This window comes from Asterias amurensis, chromosome 20, assembly GCF_032118995.1.
Source record: "Asterias amurensis chromosome 20, ASM3211899v1".
NCBI classification, from domain to species: domain Eukaryota; kingdom Metazoa; phylum Echinodermata; class Asteroidea; order Forcipulatida; family Asteriidae; genus Asterias; species Asterias amurensis.
In genome coordinates this window covers 10,491,348-10,512,524 of record NC_092667.1, presented here as the reverse complement: position 1 = coordinate 10,512,524, position 21,177 = coordinate 10,491,348, and the positions used below count along the sequence as shown (strand labels likewise).

At 37.5% G+C, this 21,177-nt stretch overlaps 1 protein-coding gene across 2 annotated transcripts; it reads left to right on the top strand.

Annotated features, from left to right (window-relative positions):
• Positions 1–183: 183 nt before the first annotated feature.
• On the top strand, positions 184–19,174 carry LOC139952248 (uncharacterized). Of its 2 annotated transcripts, XM_071951323.1 has the most exons (13): positions 184–689; positions 1,686–1,820; positions 4,543–4,722; positions 5,629–5,749; positions 7,007–7,170; positions 8,553–8,906; positions 9,371–9,619; positions 9,832–10,290; positions 11,261–11,446; positions 12,940–12,987; positions 14,684–14,795; positions 15,236–15,590; positions 18,909–19,174. In XM_071951323.1, the coding sequence occupies exons 1-13, from the start codon at positions 614–616 to the stop codon at positions 18,918–18,920; spliced, it is 2,451 nt and encodes an 816-aa protein (XP_071807424.1). In that variant the 5' UTR covers positions 184–613; the 3' UTR covers positions 18,921–19,174. The 2 variants fall into 2 exon arrangements, with proteins under 2 accessions (XP_071807424.1, XP_071807423.1); XM_071951322.1 differs by having other exon boundaries at positions 15,236–19,174.
• Positions 19,175–21,177: the final 2,003 nt, after the last annotated feature.

The following is a 21,177-nucleotide window of genomic DNA, read 5'->3' as shown; positions in this document are numbered from 1 at the left end:
TTTCGGCAATACCCTGTGTTGGATTGATGCTCTGCTGACTTCTGCACACAAAACTTGCCTGTGCCCAATGTTCATGAAATTTTGCATAACAATAAGCAAGATGCGGTCGGTCGCCCAAACATAATGGGGTCGACGGAGTTCCTTCATAACTGGAAACGACACTCCCATACTGTTTAGCCGCACTACACACGAAAATCCTACACACATGCCACTACGATTTCGTGCAAAGTTCATAGTGAACGCACAAACTAATACTTTGATATTGACAACTGAAATTGAAACTTCATAGATAGTCATGGTTCACTGAGCATCGAATCTGCGCCGTACTTTTCTTTCTATTATGACTACAATGCCATTGCTATTATCTGAGTCATGAAAGACGGACTCGCCCTATACTTTTGATTCTTTTTTTTTATAGTTAACTCTCACTTGTCCCTTTGACAAATCTTAATGTAGTCCCTACATATCGGGGAAAACGAGTGCTTGTATATCTGTGAACGCCTCCAGTGCGCAACACGACGATTGCAGAAAAGGAAGAGCAGATTGGATTAGGAACCTTTTGCCAAAGGCGAGAGAAACTTCTGAAGGTTCTACTTCTGAAGGTTCCTACAAAATGGCCGATGACAGGGCTTGGTGGAGTCTAGCTCTCATGGTTGGCTTTAGATTGATGGCAACGTCTTTAGCTGCAGGTAAAACTATAGTGTCGTCATCATGTGTACATATCAAGTTAAATTATTTTGAGTAATTTAACCTATACCTTTATTATTCGACTATGTTTTCAAGTATAATCTAGACTACTTGCTTTCAACTTCAAGTTTTATTTTGAACCATTTCCGGTAACACGTGACTCTCAACACATTGACATGTTTTTAATTTTAATATCGATCTCGAGGACTGTGGTACTTATGGCGTTGTTATGGATGACCTTAAATTAAAGGCAGGGTATACCTTTGGTAACTTTCTAAGTTCTCACTTTTATTAATATGCATATACAAATTATAAACTTTGACTCAATTGGTCTTTGAAGTTGCAAGAAGCAATGCAAAAAAAAAACTTGCCTTGGTTGCACTTGCACTAAGTGTGTGATTTCACTGATGCCTGAGAAAATGGTTCATTTGTGAAACCATTCTCAGATTCAGTATTCGGGTGAAAATTTAATCTTAATTATTTACTTACTAATTTATCTAATTATGTAGATTAATTTATTACAAGCTTGCTTTAAAGACATTGGACACTTTCGATAAACAGTATTGTCCAAGGCCCACACTTCGTGTATCACAACTTATATATAAAATAACAAACCTGTGAAAATTTAGGCTCAACTGGTCATCGGAGTCGGGAGAAAATAACGGGAAAACCCACCCTTGTTTCGCCGTGTCATGACATGTGTTTAGAATAAATCCGTAATGAGAATTGATATTGTTTTAATGTTTTCTCAAAAAGTAAAGCATTTCATGGAATAATATTTCAAGAGAAGTCTTTCACCATTACCTTCTGTAAACCCTGTAAGTTATTTGTAAATCTGTGAACTTTTAATTTTTGTTCTGTTCAGAAAGTGTCCAATGGCTTTAACTTTTTCCCAATAGATATATACGTTCTTTCTTGTACTTTTGCAATTTTGGTTTGTTTTGTATTGTTCAAATAAATAATAATAATACTTATTTATCTGTGATTCTTTTCATCAGAGGGTGATGTGAAGCTAATTGGAAGTGATCGAGGGATCGAGGGAAAGCTTCTGATTGAGCACGATGCAGTGTGGCGGACAGTTTGCTACGATGGATGGACTCATACAGACTCCGATACTGTATGCAAGCAGCTAGGTAAAACTTTCAAAGTCAAATCGAGCTCAGGCTACAACGTTAAGCCTTCTTCATTAAATATTTTAAGTTTTTTTTTTATCAAAGGTTGTTAAACACAGTGGACACTATTGGTAATTGTCAAAGGCAAGTCTTCTTACTTGGTGTATCCCAACATACGCATAAGCTTACTAACCTGTGGAAGTTTGAGCTCCATTGGTCGTTGTCGAAGTTGCAAGATAATACTGAAAGAAAAACACCCTTGTCACACGTAGTTGTGTGCTTTTTCAGATGCTTGATTTCGAGACCTCAAATTCTAAATCTGAGGCCTTGAAATCAAGTTTGTGGAAAGTTACTTCTTTCTCGAAAACTATAATACTTCAGGGGGAGCCGTTTCTCTCAATGTTTTATACCATAAACCTCTCCCTAATACTCGTTACGAAGTAAGGTTTTATGCTAATAATTGTTGTGAGTAATTACCAATAGTGTCCACTGCCTTTAAGTTTTTTGGGATTTGAGGTTGTTAAATAGGCCATAGGCCTAATATGTTTGTTCACAGGCTTGGAATTACACAGAAGCCATACAATGCCTCTGTTATACTGGTCCTGGCTTTGGTGACCCTTCAACAGTTTCAATTAGACTTTAAGATTGTCCAATGGAAGTGACATTGCCCTCTCAAAGTTTCAGGCCTGGTTGAGTGAATAACTATAATTATTTAAAGGAACACATTGCCTTGGATCAGTCGAGTTGGTCTTTGGAAAGCGTTTGTAACCGTTTTTTATAAAATGCATATGGCTGGAAAGATGTTGTAAAAGTAGAATACATTGATCCACACAAACATGCCTCAAAATTGCGTGGTTTTCCCTTTACCTTGTCGACTTACACATCGGCCATTTATGGGGGTCAAAATTTTGACTCCCATAAATGGCCGACCATGTTAGTTCGCACAGTAGAAGGAAAACGACGCAATTTCGAGGCAAACTTGTGTGGATCATTGTATTCTACTTTTAAAACATCTTTCCAACCATGGTTATATAAAAAACGGTTATATAAAAAACGGTTATATAAAAAACGGTTATATAAAAAACGGTTACAAACGCTTTTGTTTTGACCAACTCGTCCGATCCAAAGCAACGTGTTCCTTTAATACTACTGGATTTGTGGAGGTTTTGAGGAAGTGAACTGCCTAAAAACTTCCACAAATCCATGAGTTTTTTTCTTAAGGTGAGGTTCAAATTAAACAGAAATATTATAGGATACAATGTTTGCACTACTCAATTTTGATAAGATTGGTGGTATAATGCCTAAATCCTTACAATTTAAAATCCACTGAAACCAAAATGCATGTTTTGTTTGAGTCTGACTGCGACTGAGAATATGAACATCTCAAATATCTTGAAATGATGTGAAAATCCACTTTTCTCCTTGAAATTTTAAAGTCCCTTTTCACCTTGTTTTTACAGAATTTTACCCTAAACAAGCATGAGCCTAAGCTTTGTTTCACACTTTTTTCACACTTTGTTTTTCACTTCGGTTTTACTGTGCTGTATTGTGGGATGGGGGAACAGCCCAAGTTTGTCTTGGTTGTGTGCATAGTAGAAGTGTGGTTTGATTCAAGGTGTATTCACTAAGTTTTCACTGTGATGTCACATTTACAAACGAGCCACAGAGCCTAGACTTCCTGCAGGCACGATTTGTACACAGCTTATTTTTTATGGAGATTGCACTGTCTAATTCTTATCAACTTTTGATATGATGAAAGGGGGCACATCTCAAAACTTGTCCAGCTTTTAATTTCATAACTCTTGGATGTATGTGGAAACTATGACACAAAATGTCAACTTTCCCATAGGACCAGTGCAATATCTTGCCTGCCAGAATACTCAAAGAATGTACAAGGTCACACTTTAACATGGTCTATCAGACCACAGCTGGATAGATTGCTGTTTTTAATGAGGTGAAGACAACCTGATCATCTGATAGATAATTAATTTGGTCAGCCTTTTGGTTTCATCATAAGGTTTCACCTTGTTTCAGGTCAGCAATGAGCTCTTATGCACAATGTGGATATAAATCAATGTTTACTATTGGAGTAGAGACTAATAACCCACATGAGACTAGAGTGTGGGGGGGGGGGGGAGGGGAGTGAGAAATGACATTCCAGAGAATTATTTACCAATTAAGAGGTCTGGGCTTGGAAGGAGAGCATGTCATGAAATCAGGGTGAAACTCACTGAGGCCAGCTGCAAAATCTGGAGACTCTTTTATTCAGGGAATTGTAATTCCCCTTTGAGTGAAAATAATTCCTTAAGTTTCAGCCAAAACATGCATTTAACTGAGATTCGTTTGTGCTGTCAGTCACAGCATTATTGTGAATGTGCAGTTAGCTGATAATGATCTACATACAATGGGATTGCATTCACCATAATCACAGTCCAATAGTTCGCTAAAAGTGTTAAGATTTTATTGAAGTGAAAAATACACTCTAAAAACTCCAAAGACTAGATTATGATATTGATATGCCAGCTCGACCTCATATCGAGCTTGATCAACATTTTACAGGAGTTTTTATTATATTTCCCTAATTATTGATAATCAAAAGGTTTCTCATCATAATCACAGTCCAACAGTTCAGAAATAGAGCTTTCATAAGTGTCAGGCTCAACCTCATACCGATCGAGCCATGATAATTTAATTTTTACAACTGGTGGTTTTTATTAATAGAATTGTTATTATTAATTAAAAGGTTTCTCGAAAGGAGCGATGATTACTAGAGCAAGTACTGGAGAGTTTACCGGGTCGGCAGGCTCCTCGACTGTCAAAGCCCCGGGCTGTACCGAGGCGAACAGCCGTCTTTCTGACTGCCCGGGTTTCACCTACCAAGAAGATTTTACATGCAGTGCTGAAGTAGATCTTAGTTGCTATGGTAAGTATCTTGTGTTTCATTGGTGTAAAGCATTACTAAAAGTTGCACCAGGTATTTTTTTATTCAACATTATTTATTTCCATTAATTTTTACCCATTTGTTTCCATGTCACGTAATATGTGTGCTGGTATCGTATAAAAATTCAATTTGTGTCACACATGCATCAGGCTGTGGGTTCGAGTTCCTGTCATGTCACTAAATTTAGGCCTTGAGAATGACTCTGCAATTGCTACAACAAAACTAACAAAACTTGTTGGAATGCCATACAGAACAAGACAGACAACGGACCACTTTGTTTGAACTTTAAGTTTGATGTTTTGATAATTTCTTGCCACACTCCCAACACAAATGTTGGAATCTCAAGAATTTGCCTTCACAATTTTAACAACTGCATTGAGTTGAAAACTTGCAATTTTAATTTGCGTCAGGGTGTGGGTTCGAATCCCTGTCATGATACCAACTTTTGACCTTGAGAAAGCCACTACAATTGCTTTAGCTAAACTAACAGAAACAAGATTCTTGGAAAAAAGTGTAGTTTAAAAAAAAGAGGCAATTTCTCATCCAGAAATTTGAATCAGAGAAAGGCTTCATGCATTTTCAAGTACTCAATTTTTTGCCCAAAAGGGTATTTTTTAAGTCAGTATTTCTTTGCAACTGTGCATGATGAACAGCCAATGAACCAAAAATGTAAAATGTGTTTTTTTAATTGCAATATGCTTTGATACACAAAGTAAGAATAATGGGCTTTGACAATTACCAAAAGGATGAAATTATTAAATATTATCTAGCATTGAAAATTAAAGGGAAAAAGTGAAACCTAGAAAAAGGGGAAATTAACTCCAAGTATGTGGCAAAAAATCTGTAATTACTCATCATTTGTTCCCTTTTTTGTTTTTCATGAAATAGTTGATGACTTCATTGGATGTCACAGTGGAAATCCGCATGACTGGGCCGTAGTGGAGATACTGTTAAATGGTGTTGACTCTATCGAATACTGCGTGGGGCTTTGCAGATTTAGGAATTATGAGTACGTATTATAATGGATTTAATCATTTTGGTTTTACCAATATACACTGTTGTGTGTCAGCACTGTATACTCTCCTGAGTACTTTCCTGAGTTTTGTGACAACAAATCACAGACATTCTACTTGGGTGAGATTCAACAAATTTTCACTGGAACTACAAAACACAGAGTATACAAACACACATTGTTGTATACCTGTTAATCTAAAGTGAATATTCTTTATCCCGATGCAAATTTAACATCATAATCATGGAAACTTCTAAAGTACTGGTATCCATCGCAAACGGTGCTCATTGGTTAAAAAAATTCAAATAAAGTCACTCTGCGAATGTATAGTAATTAGTTCATTTCGTTTTGCTGATTTTCACTTGTTCTTCAGATAATGTAAATAGGGCCACAAAAGGTCATTAAATGAAAAAAAATGCATGGTGAATTTGAAACAAGTAAAACAAAACCAACAAATAAAAGCTTTAGTAATGAATGTCTCTTTTTGCCAGACAAAAACTTTTGAGACCACTCTTGATCAACAAACCACATTTACTAGGAGTTAAAAAATATGCACAAGCTAATTTGTATCAAATCCATACAAACTGCACAAATGACCTTATAGTGAGAGCAGACAACATTTTCTTTAAAAACTACAATGATAAATTCATTAATGTTATACCTTCTCTATTTTAACGACTATTTCATTTAAAGGCACTGGATATCATGTCGAACAAAACTAGTTGAAAAATAGTTTTCCTTGTTTAAAGACACTGGACACGATTGGTAATTACTCAAAATAATTTTTATAAGCATAAAAGCTTACTTGGTAACGAGCAATGGAGAACTGTTTTGACAGTCTATACCTCATATGAAGTACAGTATAAAACATTGTGAGAAACGGCTTCCTCTGAATTAATAGAGTTTTTGAGAAAGAAGTAATTTCTCAGTAAAAGTTTGAATTGATTTCGAGACAGTGCTGAGGTCTCGAAATCAAGCATCTGAAAGCACACAACTTTGTGTAACAAGGGTGTCTTTCCTTTCATTGAGCTCAAATTTTCACAGGTTTGTAATGTTATGTACAAGTTGAGATGCACTAAGTGAGAAGACTGGTCTTTGACAATAACCATTAGTGTCCGGTGTCTTTTAAGGGAAATAAATCCAAATGTTACATGAATTCAATAAAAAATATTTAACTGACTGTTCAGATAAAAAAAAAAACCGCTTTTTTAGATCATTGTGTGAGGGCTATACTTGTTTATTTTTGCTTAACAGATTTGCAGCAATAAGCGGGAACCGTTGCCTGTGTGGCAGAGAGTCAGGAGTCAAAGGCCCCCTGGTGAGCACAGTGAACTGTGCGTCACCGTGTGGGAGAGACGCTACAGAGGCGTGTGGAACCAGCGATGGCGCATCCACTGAATTTTACACTATCTGGCCGAGTAAGAGATCTAAACTTTTGTATCATTATTCTCTTATAAAACCAAATAAATGTCTAGTGTTTTGAAGCAGCTTGCAGATGAAGAAACGACTCTCTACTAAAATCAAACCAATATTCCACCAAAGTTGTTAAGCAACCAGGGTATATTTTATTACACCAAATCTAATGACAAGAAAAACTTACTTGGTTAAGAGCACTGGAGAGCTGTTTTCATTTTTATTTATTTTTTAATTTTTTATGCAAGTCGCCTGACACATAAGGCCTGAAGGCTACTTCAAGGTGTGGGCTACAATTATTTTTTTCCAGAGGCCATTGCTACCTACTCCTAGGGCTGAAACAGGGTTACCCCTTTTACAGTCCATACAAATGTAGGCTTGGGTGTCATCAATTCGAAGCCTAGCCTTTAGAGCAGAAAGCACTACCTCCCCAATTTTATGTAGCAAGTGTCCTGACCGCGATCTGAACCCACACCCTGCTGATCAAACACCAGTGCTTGAATCCGTTGCTCTTAACTGCTCGGCCATGACACTACCACAATATCAGTGTTGACAGTATGAAGATAGATAAAAAAAGCCCCCCCCCCTTTGAAATTCTGTTTTTTTTTAAGAGTTTTCTTCACCCACAAACTTGAATTTAAAGCCTTTCACAGGCATCTGAAAATACACTATTCTATGCAACAAGGATGTTTTTCTTTCATTAGTTTATTGCATTTTCAATGACCGATTGAGCCAAATGTTCACAGCTTTGCTTTTTTGATATTGGAGATGGGACACCCACATTATATATAGGTTTGTACAGTGAATGTCCAATTTTTATTTTGATATTGGACAACTACATGTAGGCACTCATGTACAACGATTGCCTACTTTGATATATCCATATTGGACATTGCTGGACACTCACGTAGGTTTGTCCACTGAATGTCTGTCTACTGTCTATTTCGATATTGGAGGACATTCAGACAGGGTATTGTACAGTGTATATTTACTTGTTCTATTTCCATATTGAACATTGGACATTTAAACTAATTTACTGTCACTTGTCTAATGTTATTTCTCCTATAGCATCTTTGGGTCAATCTAACAGTGCTTTGTCAGCAGCAATTGGATGCATTTATTCCGGACAGGTTATTGTACAGCGTATATTTTCTTTGCTATTTTATTATTGGACATTGGGTATTCAAACTAATTTACTGTCACTTATTTATGTCATTTCTTATATAGCATCTTTGGGTCAATCTAACAGCGCGTTGTCAACAGCGAATGGATGCATTTATTCCAGACAGGTTATTGTACAGCGTATATTTTCTTTGCTATTTTAGTATTGGATATTACACTACTCAAACTAATTTACTGTCACTTATTTATGTCATTTCTTCTATAGCATCTGTGGGTCAATCTAACGGTGCGTTGTCAACAGCGAATGGTTGCATTTATTCCCGCGAATTTCCGGGACGATACTCGACAATCAACCAGGTTGAAATCAACATCCACACGGTGTCACTCCCAACAGCGAAGTATGTTGCCCTGAAGATCCCCGTGTTTGATCTCTACGCCATGGATCGTTTAGAGATTTCACAGGGAGGAATGGTGGTGGCCTTGACGGCACCCGGCTCGCCACAGGACGTGGTCATACCGTTCCAGGCACAGGTCTCTGGGTTTGATTTGAGGTTCACCACTGATGCGAGTTCGCCGACAGATGGAAATTTTGGATTCGTTGTATGCTACGAGTCTTTAGGTAAGACTTCCCTAAATTTTTTTGTTTGGACTCCAAGCTGTGTTTTGAAAGTTTTGTTTATTTTGCAGTCCTGATACTTCATAGACGCAATGAAGGTGAATGCCTCCATGCCCCCTGGTTATTGTCTTGGTGCCCTTGAAATGCTCAAGTAGAAGTTCACGATTCTTTATAGGGTGCCCTTTACTTAGAAGAAAAAATGCCTTGGTGCCCCATTCATAAAATGAAGCAGGGCCTATGGATGGCCTATGGTTCCCAAGGTTTGCCTCACTTAACCAGGAACGTATGGGCATCAAATGTTTGTCCAACAAAATAAAAAATAGGGATTCAATTGCCATTTGTTTATGTTTAATATAATAAATAATAAGCAAATTGTGTTATAAGAATGAAGATGAAACAGGCAACCAAGATACTTTTTACCTAAAGCTGCTATTTGATGATTTGTCTGTATAACTTTACCTTTTTAGATGAGTTGCCAACCGTGCCGCCCTCAACACCCTCTCCAACAACCCCTTCAACTGCCCCACCTACAATTGCACCAACCAACGCCCCGACCAATGCCCAAACCAACGCCCCCACCGATGCACCATCAGCGGTGCCTAGCATGGCTGGCCCCATGGAGGCAACAACTGCGCCATCGGATATCCCCATGCCAACCGAGATGAGTACAGTGCCACCAACGGATGCTGCTACTACTATAGCACAGCAACCACAGGGTAAAGTTCTCTGAAAATAAAACCAATATTTCAAAAAACTGCTAGGGGTGGATGAAAGGAATGCCCATTGCCAGGGCAGACCGGGCCCTAGGTACAGCAATCATAGTGTGAAGAGGTCAGCCGTAATTCCCTGGGGCAAACCCCGGGGAATAGAGAAGTGTGAAGAAAAAAGGGTGGATTTCCAATTATGTGTTTCTGCTTTTTGTTTACAGGAGAGTGCCCTCTTCACCATGGTGCCTTAGTGGAGCAAAGGCGGGACCGTGACGGAAACAATCTTCTCTTACTCAACACTGGTAACCCCTTCAACTGTACTGGATTTATAAGCGGCTTAACTTATTTCTCTGCAAGCCTCGGATCATTTAAAGTCAGCGTATGGTCGGTAAACGACACAGACAAATATATTCTACAAGAGGAGATCGATATAGAAGGAACATCCCAGGAGATAAGTACAGTGAACTTATCGAGGTCAGTCTGGCTACCCGTCTATCCTGGTAACATAATGGGAGTCAGCTTTGTGACTTCTCCGTTTGTGTGGAGTGAGGCTGCAACTTCAAACGGGGAGGCCACACAGTGGATCAGTTGGATGCTCAACGATGCCAACCCAGAGAGAAGAGATACCGCTGATGGGACGATATTGGATCGAGCGTACTCCATTTCAGCCAAGCTAAGAGGTATAAATTAATTAACAGCTGTAAACTCAAATGTTTCTCACAAACTACAGCCCCCTTGCAGTCATACCAGCTTTGAAAAGGTATCAATGAATCTCCACACAACTGTTTTTTTTTTCAAACATGCCAAATTATAACAGAAGACTTGAAACTTCATAATGTTGAGGATATGTAAATATGTCTGGTGTTTCTGATTAGCACAGAGTGTGGGTTAAAGTCCCACGCTTAACACTTTGTGTCCTTAAATGAGATATTTAAAGACCCTGGAAACTCTTGGTAATATGTCAAAGACCAGTCTTCTCACTTGGTGTATCTTAAGATATGCATAAAATAACAAACCTGTGAAAATATGAGCTCATTGATCGTTTGTAACTGTTGTTTATAAATTGCATATGGTTGGAAAGATGTTTTAAAAGTAGAATACAATGATCCACACAAGTTTGCCTCGAAATTGCCTGGTTTTCCTGTTACTGTGTGAACTAACACGGTCGGCCATTTATGGGAGTCAAAATTTTGACTCCCATAAATGGCCGACCGTGTTAGTCAACGAGGTAAAAAGAAAACCGTGCAATTTCGAGGCATGTTTGTGTGGATCATTGTATTCTACTTTTACAACATCTTTCTACCCATATGCATTTCATAAAAAACGGTTACAAACGCCTTTCAAAGACCAACTCGTCCGATCCAAGGCAACGTGTTCCTTTAAGTGAAGGGTTTTTCTGGCAGTGGTTGCTTAGTGCACTGCACCTACTTAACTCTACTACATGAGAGGTTCTCATTAATCGTAATTCTTAAAATGCTTTCAAAAAAAGTTTGTGTATATGGGTATATAACCATTCTTTATCCCGATGAAATTTTAACATCTATTTTACCAATATTGTTCAATTTTTTAAATTTTTGTTCTTTCCTGCCAGTATAACATTTTTCCAGAAATTGTTAAGAAATGATTAATATTGATTGTTATTTTTTACAGCGCGGGTTGTCTGTCCAGTCCCAACTGTTCCTAACTCTAAACCCACTGACGCTATTGTGTCATTCGTGTATGAAGGGCAATACTACTCACTAAGCTGCAAGTCTAACTACGGACCTCCAGCTTCCTCATCAGGAAGATACCTCTGCCAGGAAGACGGCACGTTCGACGGGGATCTTGTTTGTGAACGTACGGTGACTTTAAACCCTTTTATTTTTCGATCCTTCCCACTAAGTTTTAAACCCTGTTGGTGTACCATCCGACCTGCTTGGCCCAATTTCATAAAATTGTTCAGCAGAAATATTCTTCCTAGCAAATCTCTTGACAGCAATGTTAACTGTACGGTATTCTTACTGGTAACACATTTTCGAAAAACAAAAGTTGTTTGTACTTAGCAAGTTTTTTGTGCTTATAACATGCTTTATAAAATTGGGCCAAGTTTACCCAGGTCAAAATTTTAGTTGAACCCAGTTAACTGGGGTCAACTGGTTCTACTGGATGGGTGACCAAACTCGTCCATTTTCCATATTAAACCAACTGGTTTTAACTGTGTTAAACTAGTTTATCAGCTGGTTTTCAACTAGTTCCAGTTAAACACAGTTTAACTAGGTTCAACTTGAATTTTGACTTGGGTACATTCTTGGGCTAAGGATTTAAGGCTGTAGTCAACAGTTGCTTGTCACTGGACATAATGTAGACACAGGCAAGATGCTTCGTATTTTTGAAAGAGCAAGGGCACCAAGGCACTTTCTCCTTAGTAAACCCTATGAGGAAATTTACAATTTCTACTGGAGCATTTCAAGGGCACCAGGGGCATGGATGCAATACATCGATCCATTAAGCTCCGCCCACGGCGCATGTGTGTGAGCAAGAACATGTGAGCCTCTCCAATGCCATTCTGCACAACTCTGCCGCGCGAGCAAAGCATACGCGCACGCATGTCAGACTTTATAGTGTCAGACTTTTGGTTGGGCAGTGGGTTGTGATTGGTCAATACTTAATGGGGCGGAGCTTAATGGATCAGTCTATGTTGCCTCAGTGAAGTATCAGGCCTGCATAGGCATTTGCCTGTGGTCTCCGCCTCAAATGGCACATCTTTTGAATCTTTAGCATAAAAATTTGCTTAGCATGAAATTTCTTCCTCGATAAAAACAGGATTACCAACCAAATTTCCACGTGTTTTCAGGATAAGCAAACAACAGCTGAGTTACCAGTAGCAAGCAATATGCAACAAATGAAAATTTGGTTGATAATCCTGTTTTTATTAAGGAAGAAATTTCATGCTAAGCAAATTTTTGTGCTTAGCAGCTCTATGAAATTGGCCCCTGAATATCTGAGTAAGCAGCAAAGGGTATAAAAAGGCATTCAGTGGACAGCTTGCAAAATGAGCATCTTTCTAAAACAGACATAACTCCTCTTAGGAATGATAAATTTATTTCATTTTTTCCCCTTATAAGCAGGAGACATTGCTTGTAAAATATGTGATTCAATTAACTTTTGTTTGTTAAGAAAAAAATCACCAATCCTGTTCAAGTTCTTTGCGACTCACCCTGTTTGTAATTTTCATTGATCAAATTTATTTTCAACATTGTATGATATTATGAAACTATCAAAAATACATCAAATTTGGAGAAGTTGAGTCTTTTAAACTGATCTTTTTAACTTTTTTCTTCTTTATGCAGGACTGGGAATTTTCACATTTGGTTTCACCTTCACCCAGTTAATAATCTGTAAGTAAAGCACAATGTGTTTTCAATTAAGACCACGTACTCTTGGTTCTTTGTGAAATTAAACTGAGAGTTATCTAGGTTTATAGCTTCATTTGATTTTAACTAATGGGCAATTCCACAGTAACGGAAGGACGTTTTGACTCATTAAACAACATTTAAATCATGGATATCGTTAACAGTTTATTTAGTTTCATCAAGCAAATGTCACAGTTTCTTTTGTCAATGACTGCCTTCAAAATGGCCTCCTCTTTTTGGCTGAAAAACTTTTAGTTTATAAAATATGAATACTAATAAGGTCGGTAACGGAAGGACACCATTTTGAAGGCAGTCATTAATAAAAGAAACTGTGACATTTGCTTGATGAAACTAATTAAACTGTTAAAGATATCCACGATTTAAATGTTGCTTAATGAGTCAAAACATCCTTCCGTTACCGTGGAATTGCCCTAATGTTTTCTACTCAATGTTATTTTGTTTTTCTTGCCGCTGTGTTCATTGTAGAGCGCCATAGAAATGTTTACTATTATTATTGTTATTATTATTAATGCATTTCAAAGAAATTAGAAAATCCCTTGGTTTAATGATAAATACTAAATTATTAAAATAAAATAACCTTAGTTCGTTCTTCAACATTGTAGCAATAGGCCAACTAACAGAAATGTTGATACCGTCGCGATGCGTTGGCTGTTTGCTTTTGAAAAAAAACCTTGAAACTATAATTAAACTGTGTCTTAAAAACAAAAAGACCTTTAAAACTTCAAACTATATACTAAACCAACTTCAAACTATACTAAATCAACTTTACCAACTGTTTTAAGCCAACTTAAATTAACTATACTTTAAACCAACTTCAAACTATACTTTCAAAAACAACAACTTCAGACTATATTAAGCTTACTTCAAACTTCAAACCTAACTCCACCAACGTACAACTTCAGACTTTACTAAACCAACTTCAAATTATATTTTAAAGACAACATCAATCTTTTCCTACCTAACCAAATTCAAACTAAACTAAACAAGCTTCAAACTACTAAACCAAGCTCCTCTTAGGAATAAACAATTTTTTTCATTCTTTTATTTTCTAATAAGCAGGAGAGAGCGCTTGTTAAATATATGATTCAATAAACTTTTGAGTGTCAACTTTTATGTCTAAACAACCAAACTTCAGACTTTCAAAACCAACTTCAAATTATACTTTAAAGACAACATCAATCATTTCCAAACTAACTTAAATTTTTAAACTATACTAGACAAACTTCAAACCATATTGAACAACTTAATAAAATATTGTCAGAGGGACCTTCGCTATGTTATTATTTATTTCCTCAAAACCTAAAAAAATGGAGAAGAGAAAAAGGATAAGTAGGATTTGAAACTTTGCATGGTGGAAATAAGATATAGAAGAGTTTGCGGTAACACCATGTAATGACTGTCTCTAAATGAGTTGGGGTGGTTCTGAAAAGAACCGTTGGATTAACTTGACGTTTCGATCAGTATGCTCTGATCCTCTTCTGGAGAATGCTGGACTCTGATGTTGCATGATACATTACACCAAATATACAGTGTTAGGGACATAAACACGTAAATAAAGGAAACAGGATAACCCTGACACTCTCGGACGACCCCCAGACCATATTGTAAAAGTATACGCTAAACTATTTTGAGATGTTTATTTTTACTCTTGATTTCGCAGGTGTGGTTGTATTGATGTTGATGTGCCTGACAATCTTTGTTGTTTGCTGTATGATGTTTTGCTGCAGTGGCAGAGCATCTTCCAATGGCAAGAAAGAACACCTTGTGGAAAGGTTTGCAAGCTGTTATTTTGAACTATTCATTTTCCGACTCTTTGACTCTGTCACTAAATCTCTTTGATCATTATCAGAAGCATCCATTATGGTTTTGATTTTTGTTTTTTTTTAGGGAAGGAACAAAAAACATTTGCTTCTCCTTTTCCTACATGTTAACGTCACAATATTATCTATTTGTTGTTTATTAACTGGACCAAGTTTTCATTTGTACAAATTATTACACGTTTTCTGAACAATATGCCAGCTTGCATTGCATCATGATATGATACAGTCAGTTCTACTTCAAGATACACAATGTTCAGTGTGCAATCATAAAACCAGTACTGATTTTCTGCTCTCAGCTTCCAAGTATTGAGCCCTAAACGAAACCAGCTTCTTTTTTAACCTCAGAGCAAACTTTTCAATATCTTATTGTATTATTATTTTTTTTGACCCAGTGGTGGAGAGACAGATGACACTGTAGACCAGAGCGATGGCAACGCTTTGCTTGTACTCATTGACTCAGAAAGTGGAGAGCTTGACAATCCCGTACCAGTTGACGCCGCTGATCAAGATTCTCTACCGGATTACTTGCCGGGTGAGTTTTCAGAGAATAGCGTCGCTGGTGATGCCACTGATGCCATGAACGTCCCTGCTGGTGATGCCATCGATGTCCCTGCTGCTGATGAAATCGACACCCCAGCTGTTGATGTCCCCGACGTTGGTTCAACAGACCCCCCTGCCTATGATTACAACGACGTCCCAGCCGCTGATACTACCGGCACTGCGGTGATAGATAACCCAATAGCTGATGTAAGTTCCCAACACGGTTACATGCCCGGATATCCATTAGCAGATTATGACGATCTGCCTAATCCACCTCCCCCATCAGCAATCTCAGCTCCTCCCCCTCCACCACCACCCCCTTTACCCGGCACTAACCTTCCATTCACATCAAACGATCTTCCAACTCCTCCCTCTTACCTTCAAAGCATGTCACCGCTCAGTGGCTCTGCCCTATCGGTTCCGGACAGCCCTGATGCCGGGTCGGACGCCGCTCTCATAACCGATGACTTTTCCGACACCCTTTCTAATCCCAGTCATGGAGGGCGCCCGACGAGGAGGACGGGAAGGGGCATCGCCTCCCGGCTCAGTGTCTTTGAATAACACCTTCGTTCGTTACTAAAACAATAACCAATCGATGACGTCGCAGATGCTTTCTCACACACCTGCAGTCTTCAAAATGTGCACCTTCATGGGATAATTGCCTCATAATTAACCTTTGTAATCCATGCATGTTATGTTTTGTCCGTTAACTCATTTTCAGAAACATTGCACAATATACTTATTTCATGGTTCGAAATGAAGACGAGCAGAGTATACTGTTCGAAACATCAAGAACAAACTGGCTCTTTTCAGAGACAGCACTCCCTTAAAAGATATTTTACATGGGGTTGTACCGTCAATTCTACTCTTATTCTTCAAATCATGCTTCAAACACCATTTTGTTTGAAATACTCTAAGAAGGTCGCATCTGAGTTTGCAGCTAAGGCTATGGCTGTAGCTAAGTGTGTTGCTAAGGACGCCCTAAATCCGAACGCAATGAAACGATGATCCAGCCATAGCCAAAAGGTATAGCCGCAGCCATAGAAGCCAATGGGAGACTTTTGGGATGCTTGGTGACAGCAGACTCCAGGTAAAATCCATTGTTCTCGGTAATGCGTGCAGGCTCAGAACTACTTAAACAATGGAAATTTACCTGGTAAGTCTGCTGCCACCTAGTGTTCCAAAGTCTTCAATTCAGACATGGCCAAAAATAGATACTCCATCAAAATATATATGTGAAGAAACTTCAACGTGTGAACGTAGAACAAATTCTTTACTACTATCTTCAGATACACAATTTTTAATAAGTTTTAAAATATTATTCTGCTTGTCTTGCTTCTCATTCTATTTTTGTTTGAGATTTTATTTCATAAGGTTGTAAAGTCTTCACTAAGTCTTCAACCATCTACATGTATAATTAAAGCAAATCTTTGTGATGTTGGGTTGGTAAGTTGGAGCTCTAACATAACCAATCGGGTCTTCATTTTAAGTCAGGGTATACTCTTTAAGTAACTGGCAAAGAACGATATCCTCAATTGGTGTTTTCCAAAATATGCATAAAGCTGTGATAATTTGGCCTCAATTGGTAATCAAAGTTGCAAGAAAATAATCATTGATAGAAAAACTACCTTCGTTGCATAGAATTGTGTGCTTTCAGATGCCTGAGAAAGGTTTCGTGCCTGAAGCCTTTATCAAATTCAATTTTTGTCTGTAAAAAAGTTACTTCTTTTTCTAAATCTGCATTACTTCAGAGGGTGGTCGTTTCTGACAATGTTTTACAACATCAACAGCTCTCCATGCTGCTATATACCAAGTAAATTTGTATGGTCATTCATTTTTGGAGCATTTTTACTTAAGGTATACCCTCTCTTTCTTTGGTTATAAAAAGCAGATCACTGTTTGGGACTTCTGGTTTTGTTATAATAATAGTCGACCCTCGTTATAAGGAGCACTGTTATAAAGATGTTCTGCTTATAAAGAGTATATTCTGAAGTTGGGAATCTCATGCTTTGTGTTTCTTTGTTTTCCTCTTATAAACAGCATTCATGTTATAAAGATGTTCGGCTTATTAAGAGTATATTCTGAAGTTGGGAATCTCATGCTTTGTGTTTCTTTGTTTTCCTCTTATAACAGCATTGCTGTTATAAAGATGTTCGGCTTATAAAGAGTACATTCTGAAGTCCTGAATTATCAGGTTTTGTGTTTCTTTTGTTTGCCGTCCTCTTATAACAAGGTTCCTGTTATAAAGATGTTCTGCTTATAAAGAGTATATTCTGAAGTTGGGAATCTCATGCTTTGTGTTTCTTTGTTTTTGCTGTCCACTTGTTACAACGTTTCTGTTGTAATTTGGTTAGTCCCATTGTTGTTATATGTTGTAAATAATTTTGTTGAGAAATTTACAATAAGGTAGTTTAATAATTGGATATAATATAAATGTATATAATTTTATAATATAGGTTTTCTCGGTCAAGTTCAGAAAATGAGCAGCCAATTTCATGTTCATGCGTTCGAATTAAAGCTGTTTTGCCTCTCCAGTTGTTACTGCGTTTCAAATTCATAATTCGGCCATTCATATACGTTTTGAGTCGAGTCAAATACCTTTAGCACTCTGTTCAATTTAACGTATGGTCAATTCTTTTTCGTGACACGCACGCCTCAAGAAGCGTCTGTGAATTTGAACGCTGCTTTGATGAATTGTTAAATTGAATGATTATTTTGTTAAAATCGAATGACACAACATTACATTTGACTAATCATAAAACGAAATCGAATTACCTTTTTCAGTAGCATTCGATTTCGCGCGAAATAGAATAGCTTGGTGGTTTAATTGGCTGCTCATTTGCCGAAATTGACCGAGAAAACCTATACAAAGAGTAATTATCAACTTATAGATGTTCATAATGTGTTTTACCAAAATTAGCGAAGAATTATATTGATACAACCGCCTATCGGCGGCAATTTATTTTGTGTTGCAAGAAATATATCTCTGACTGAGCTATCGTGTTTGGATATAATAATCCAGTCGCAGATTGTGTTCATGTTTTGTTATGATCAACCATACATGTGAAAATTTGGGCTTAATCCGTTGTGAGTCAGGAGAAAATAACCATGCACAATTATTTTCAGCATGTACACGCATTCCTTTGATTAGTTTTGGTCGTAACAACCAAAATCAACAGATGCGGTTTTTTTTCTTCAGATAAAGCTTGCTCCAATATGACTCACTTTCCACAGGAAAAAATGCTTATATATGAACTTTTTTGAGTTATCCCGTTTGGAGTTATCGCTCAGTGAGCGTTTTAATTTTTTTTAATCGATGCAATGCAAAATGTGTAATCGGTTTTTCACTATTTTCTCACGGCCAGATGGCCGATCGATCTCAAACTTCTACAGGTTTGTGAGTTTATGCATATATTGCAGATTACATAAAGTGCCTTACATTACACTGCCAGCAACTGTTTTGTTAGCAAAAACAAATTCTTTGATATACAATGTAATCCGAAACTGTTTCCATTCTTATTATAGGAGTCAGGATAGGTGTGAACTCACACCCCATGTAGGAGGAGAACCACATGTATAAGGCTGCATCAATGTGTTCATGCTACTCATATAGAATTATTAGGTGTATAAAATTAATGTGCACTTTGAAAACCTGCGATGCGCAATGGTGATGAATTCAATTTTATTGTAGGTGTGGATCATTTTAAATGAGTCACATTTTTGAGGTGAGATTTAAACCTTTTGTTTAACAAGAAGAAAAGGGAGATGTGGAGGGGGGTTTGGGATGATTGGGGGGGGGGGGTGTAATAGTTATTGCAAACGGCAAAGAGCAGAGAGGAATATCTCAAGTTCTTCTTGGCTTCTCATTTAACCACAAGTGGAAAATTATTATGTTTATTAATTTTGGTTTTTACCCATACACCGATGTGTGTTAGCACTGTATACTCAGTACTTTCCCGAGTCAAGTGAATTGTTTTTACAGGCATGTTACTCGGGTGGGATTCGAACCGACGACCCTTCTTTTGTTTCCCAAACGCCATACTGGTTTCTTATGTCCAGCATTTTAACAGTAAAGTAAAGAATGGCTTGTAAAGAACAGTATAATATTACTACTATGGAAAACAGGTTAATTATTTATACAACTTAGTGACCTTTGTTTGCTTTCGTTGAGGAAATTGACTCACCGTTGTGGTTGTTTTTAAACTCAAGCTAAAAGATTTTGGGACCATGATGGTTTGATTAAACTGGAGAAAATCAAGATGGCCGAACCATGAGGTCTTATTATATTGTGAGAATTCAAAGTAACCCCATGTTTAAATTAGTGCGGAGTGCTATTAAAAAGACGGTTTTTCTTGGTGCATTTTTTTGTTAAAAAATTAATACTCTTTTAAATGAATACATGTAGACCGTATGTAAAACAAATTTACGTAGTTTCGAACACGATTCAGAAGCCTCGAGATCCCATGCTTCAACATTAAATTTGAAACAAACCGCGCTCTTCAGCCGTGGCGGATTCATAGCGTTCAAAAACGCACCGACAACTTCCACTTTCGATCATTTGAAATAAATGTTCTCCAGCTGTTTTGTCTTTATATATTTAAAGAATATACTGTGGTGTTGTTGTTCTTCAGTAGTTATCTAATCAAATTGTACAGTATTTTTTATAAGCGAGGTTGAATAATTATTGTCTGAACGTAATGAGATGTATTTAATATTATTATCAGTCACAAAGACGACGTATAGAAGTTGTAGACATTGTTTTGGGTACGTAGGAATATAATTTTCTGAAATACGTTTGTTGAATGAACGTTTACATTTAATCACGATCCATTTATAATTCAGGATCTAGTAAGTATTTCTGCACTCTACTAGACCACCCGGGTCAAAATTGACCCGGATCTGGGTCTCTTGGAGCCTGAACCATTTTGAGTCAATTATATAACCCGTATCTGTGTCAAAATAACTCCAAAATAGGCGAAATAACGCCGATCTAAGTGAGGAAAAAAAATGAAATAATTGTAAACCACTTTCTGGGTCAGTTTAGCCCATATAGGGGTCAAGCTGTCCCAGATATGGGTTAGCTTGATCCAGATTGGGATCGGGGCCCCTGGGACCGGCAATCCGGGTAAAAATTCTGACCCGGGAGTTTTTAGAGTGCGTACGAAGCGTGTTGCTGAGCGCAATGAGCGTCACTGAGTGATGGATTGCAGCGCTATATACGCTAAGAAACCACTTATTTATAAATAAGGGTAAATGTTTGTAATTTGTTTAATTTTGTAATATCATTTATACTTTTGAAATAAAGATTCATCTTTTTTAAAAGGTGTCTGGTGCCAATTTGTCTGGCTCTTTAAACGCATTTATTTGAAGTTTCCGTTTCATACTTTTATAGTGCAATAGTCTATCAGTCCTTATTACACTATCTTTAAACAGAAAATGCCCCATATGAGAGACCCGGGGATAGTCCTACGCACTGAAACCTCTTGTTGGTTTCGCACTCCATTTTTCTTGTGGAAATTGAACACATTGAAAATGAATTCGACTTGTGTGAAAGAGGCTTAGGGGCCTAAGTGTGAACCAAAAGTTCATGGGAATTAGAGGAAATAGATTAAAATACGTGAAGAAACAAACACCCCCAAACCCACAGAAATTCGGGGGAAAAAACCCAAAACCAAAACCAAAAGGTCGTTTAATTTGGTACAAGGAATTTATGGCGTCCAACTTCGTGATCAGTCATGAACGCTGAGTTTGCAAATGTTATCAACATTGGTTTTTAAATCGGGGGTGGGGGAAT

Bases quoted from the DNA above. Each gene is read 5' to 3' on its own strand.
- LOC139952248 (XM_071951322.1), top strand. From the start codon at position 614: ATGGCCGATGACAGGGCTTGGTGGAGTCTAGCTCTCATGGTTGGCTTT. The intron at 1,821-4,542 runs GTAAAACTTTCA...ATTAATTAAAAG, and splicing joins TACTGTATGCAAGCAGCTAG to GTTTCTCGAAAGGAGCGATG. The intron at 9,620-9,831 runs GTAAAGTTCTCT...TTTTGTTTACAG, and splicing joins TATAGCACAGCAACCACAGG to GAGAGTGCCCTCTTCACCAT.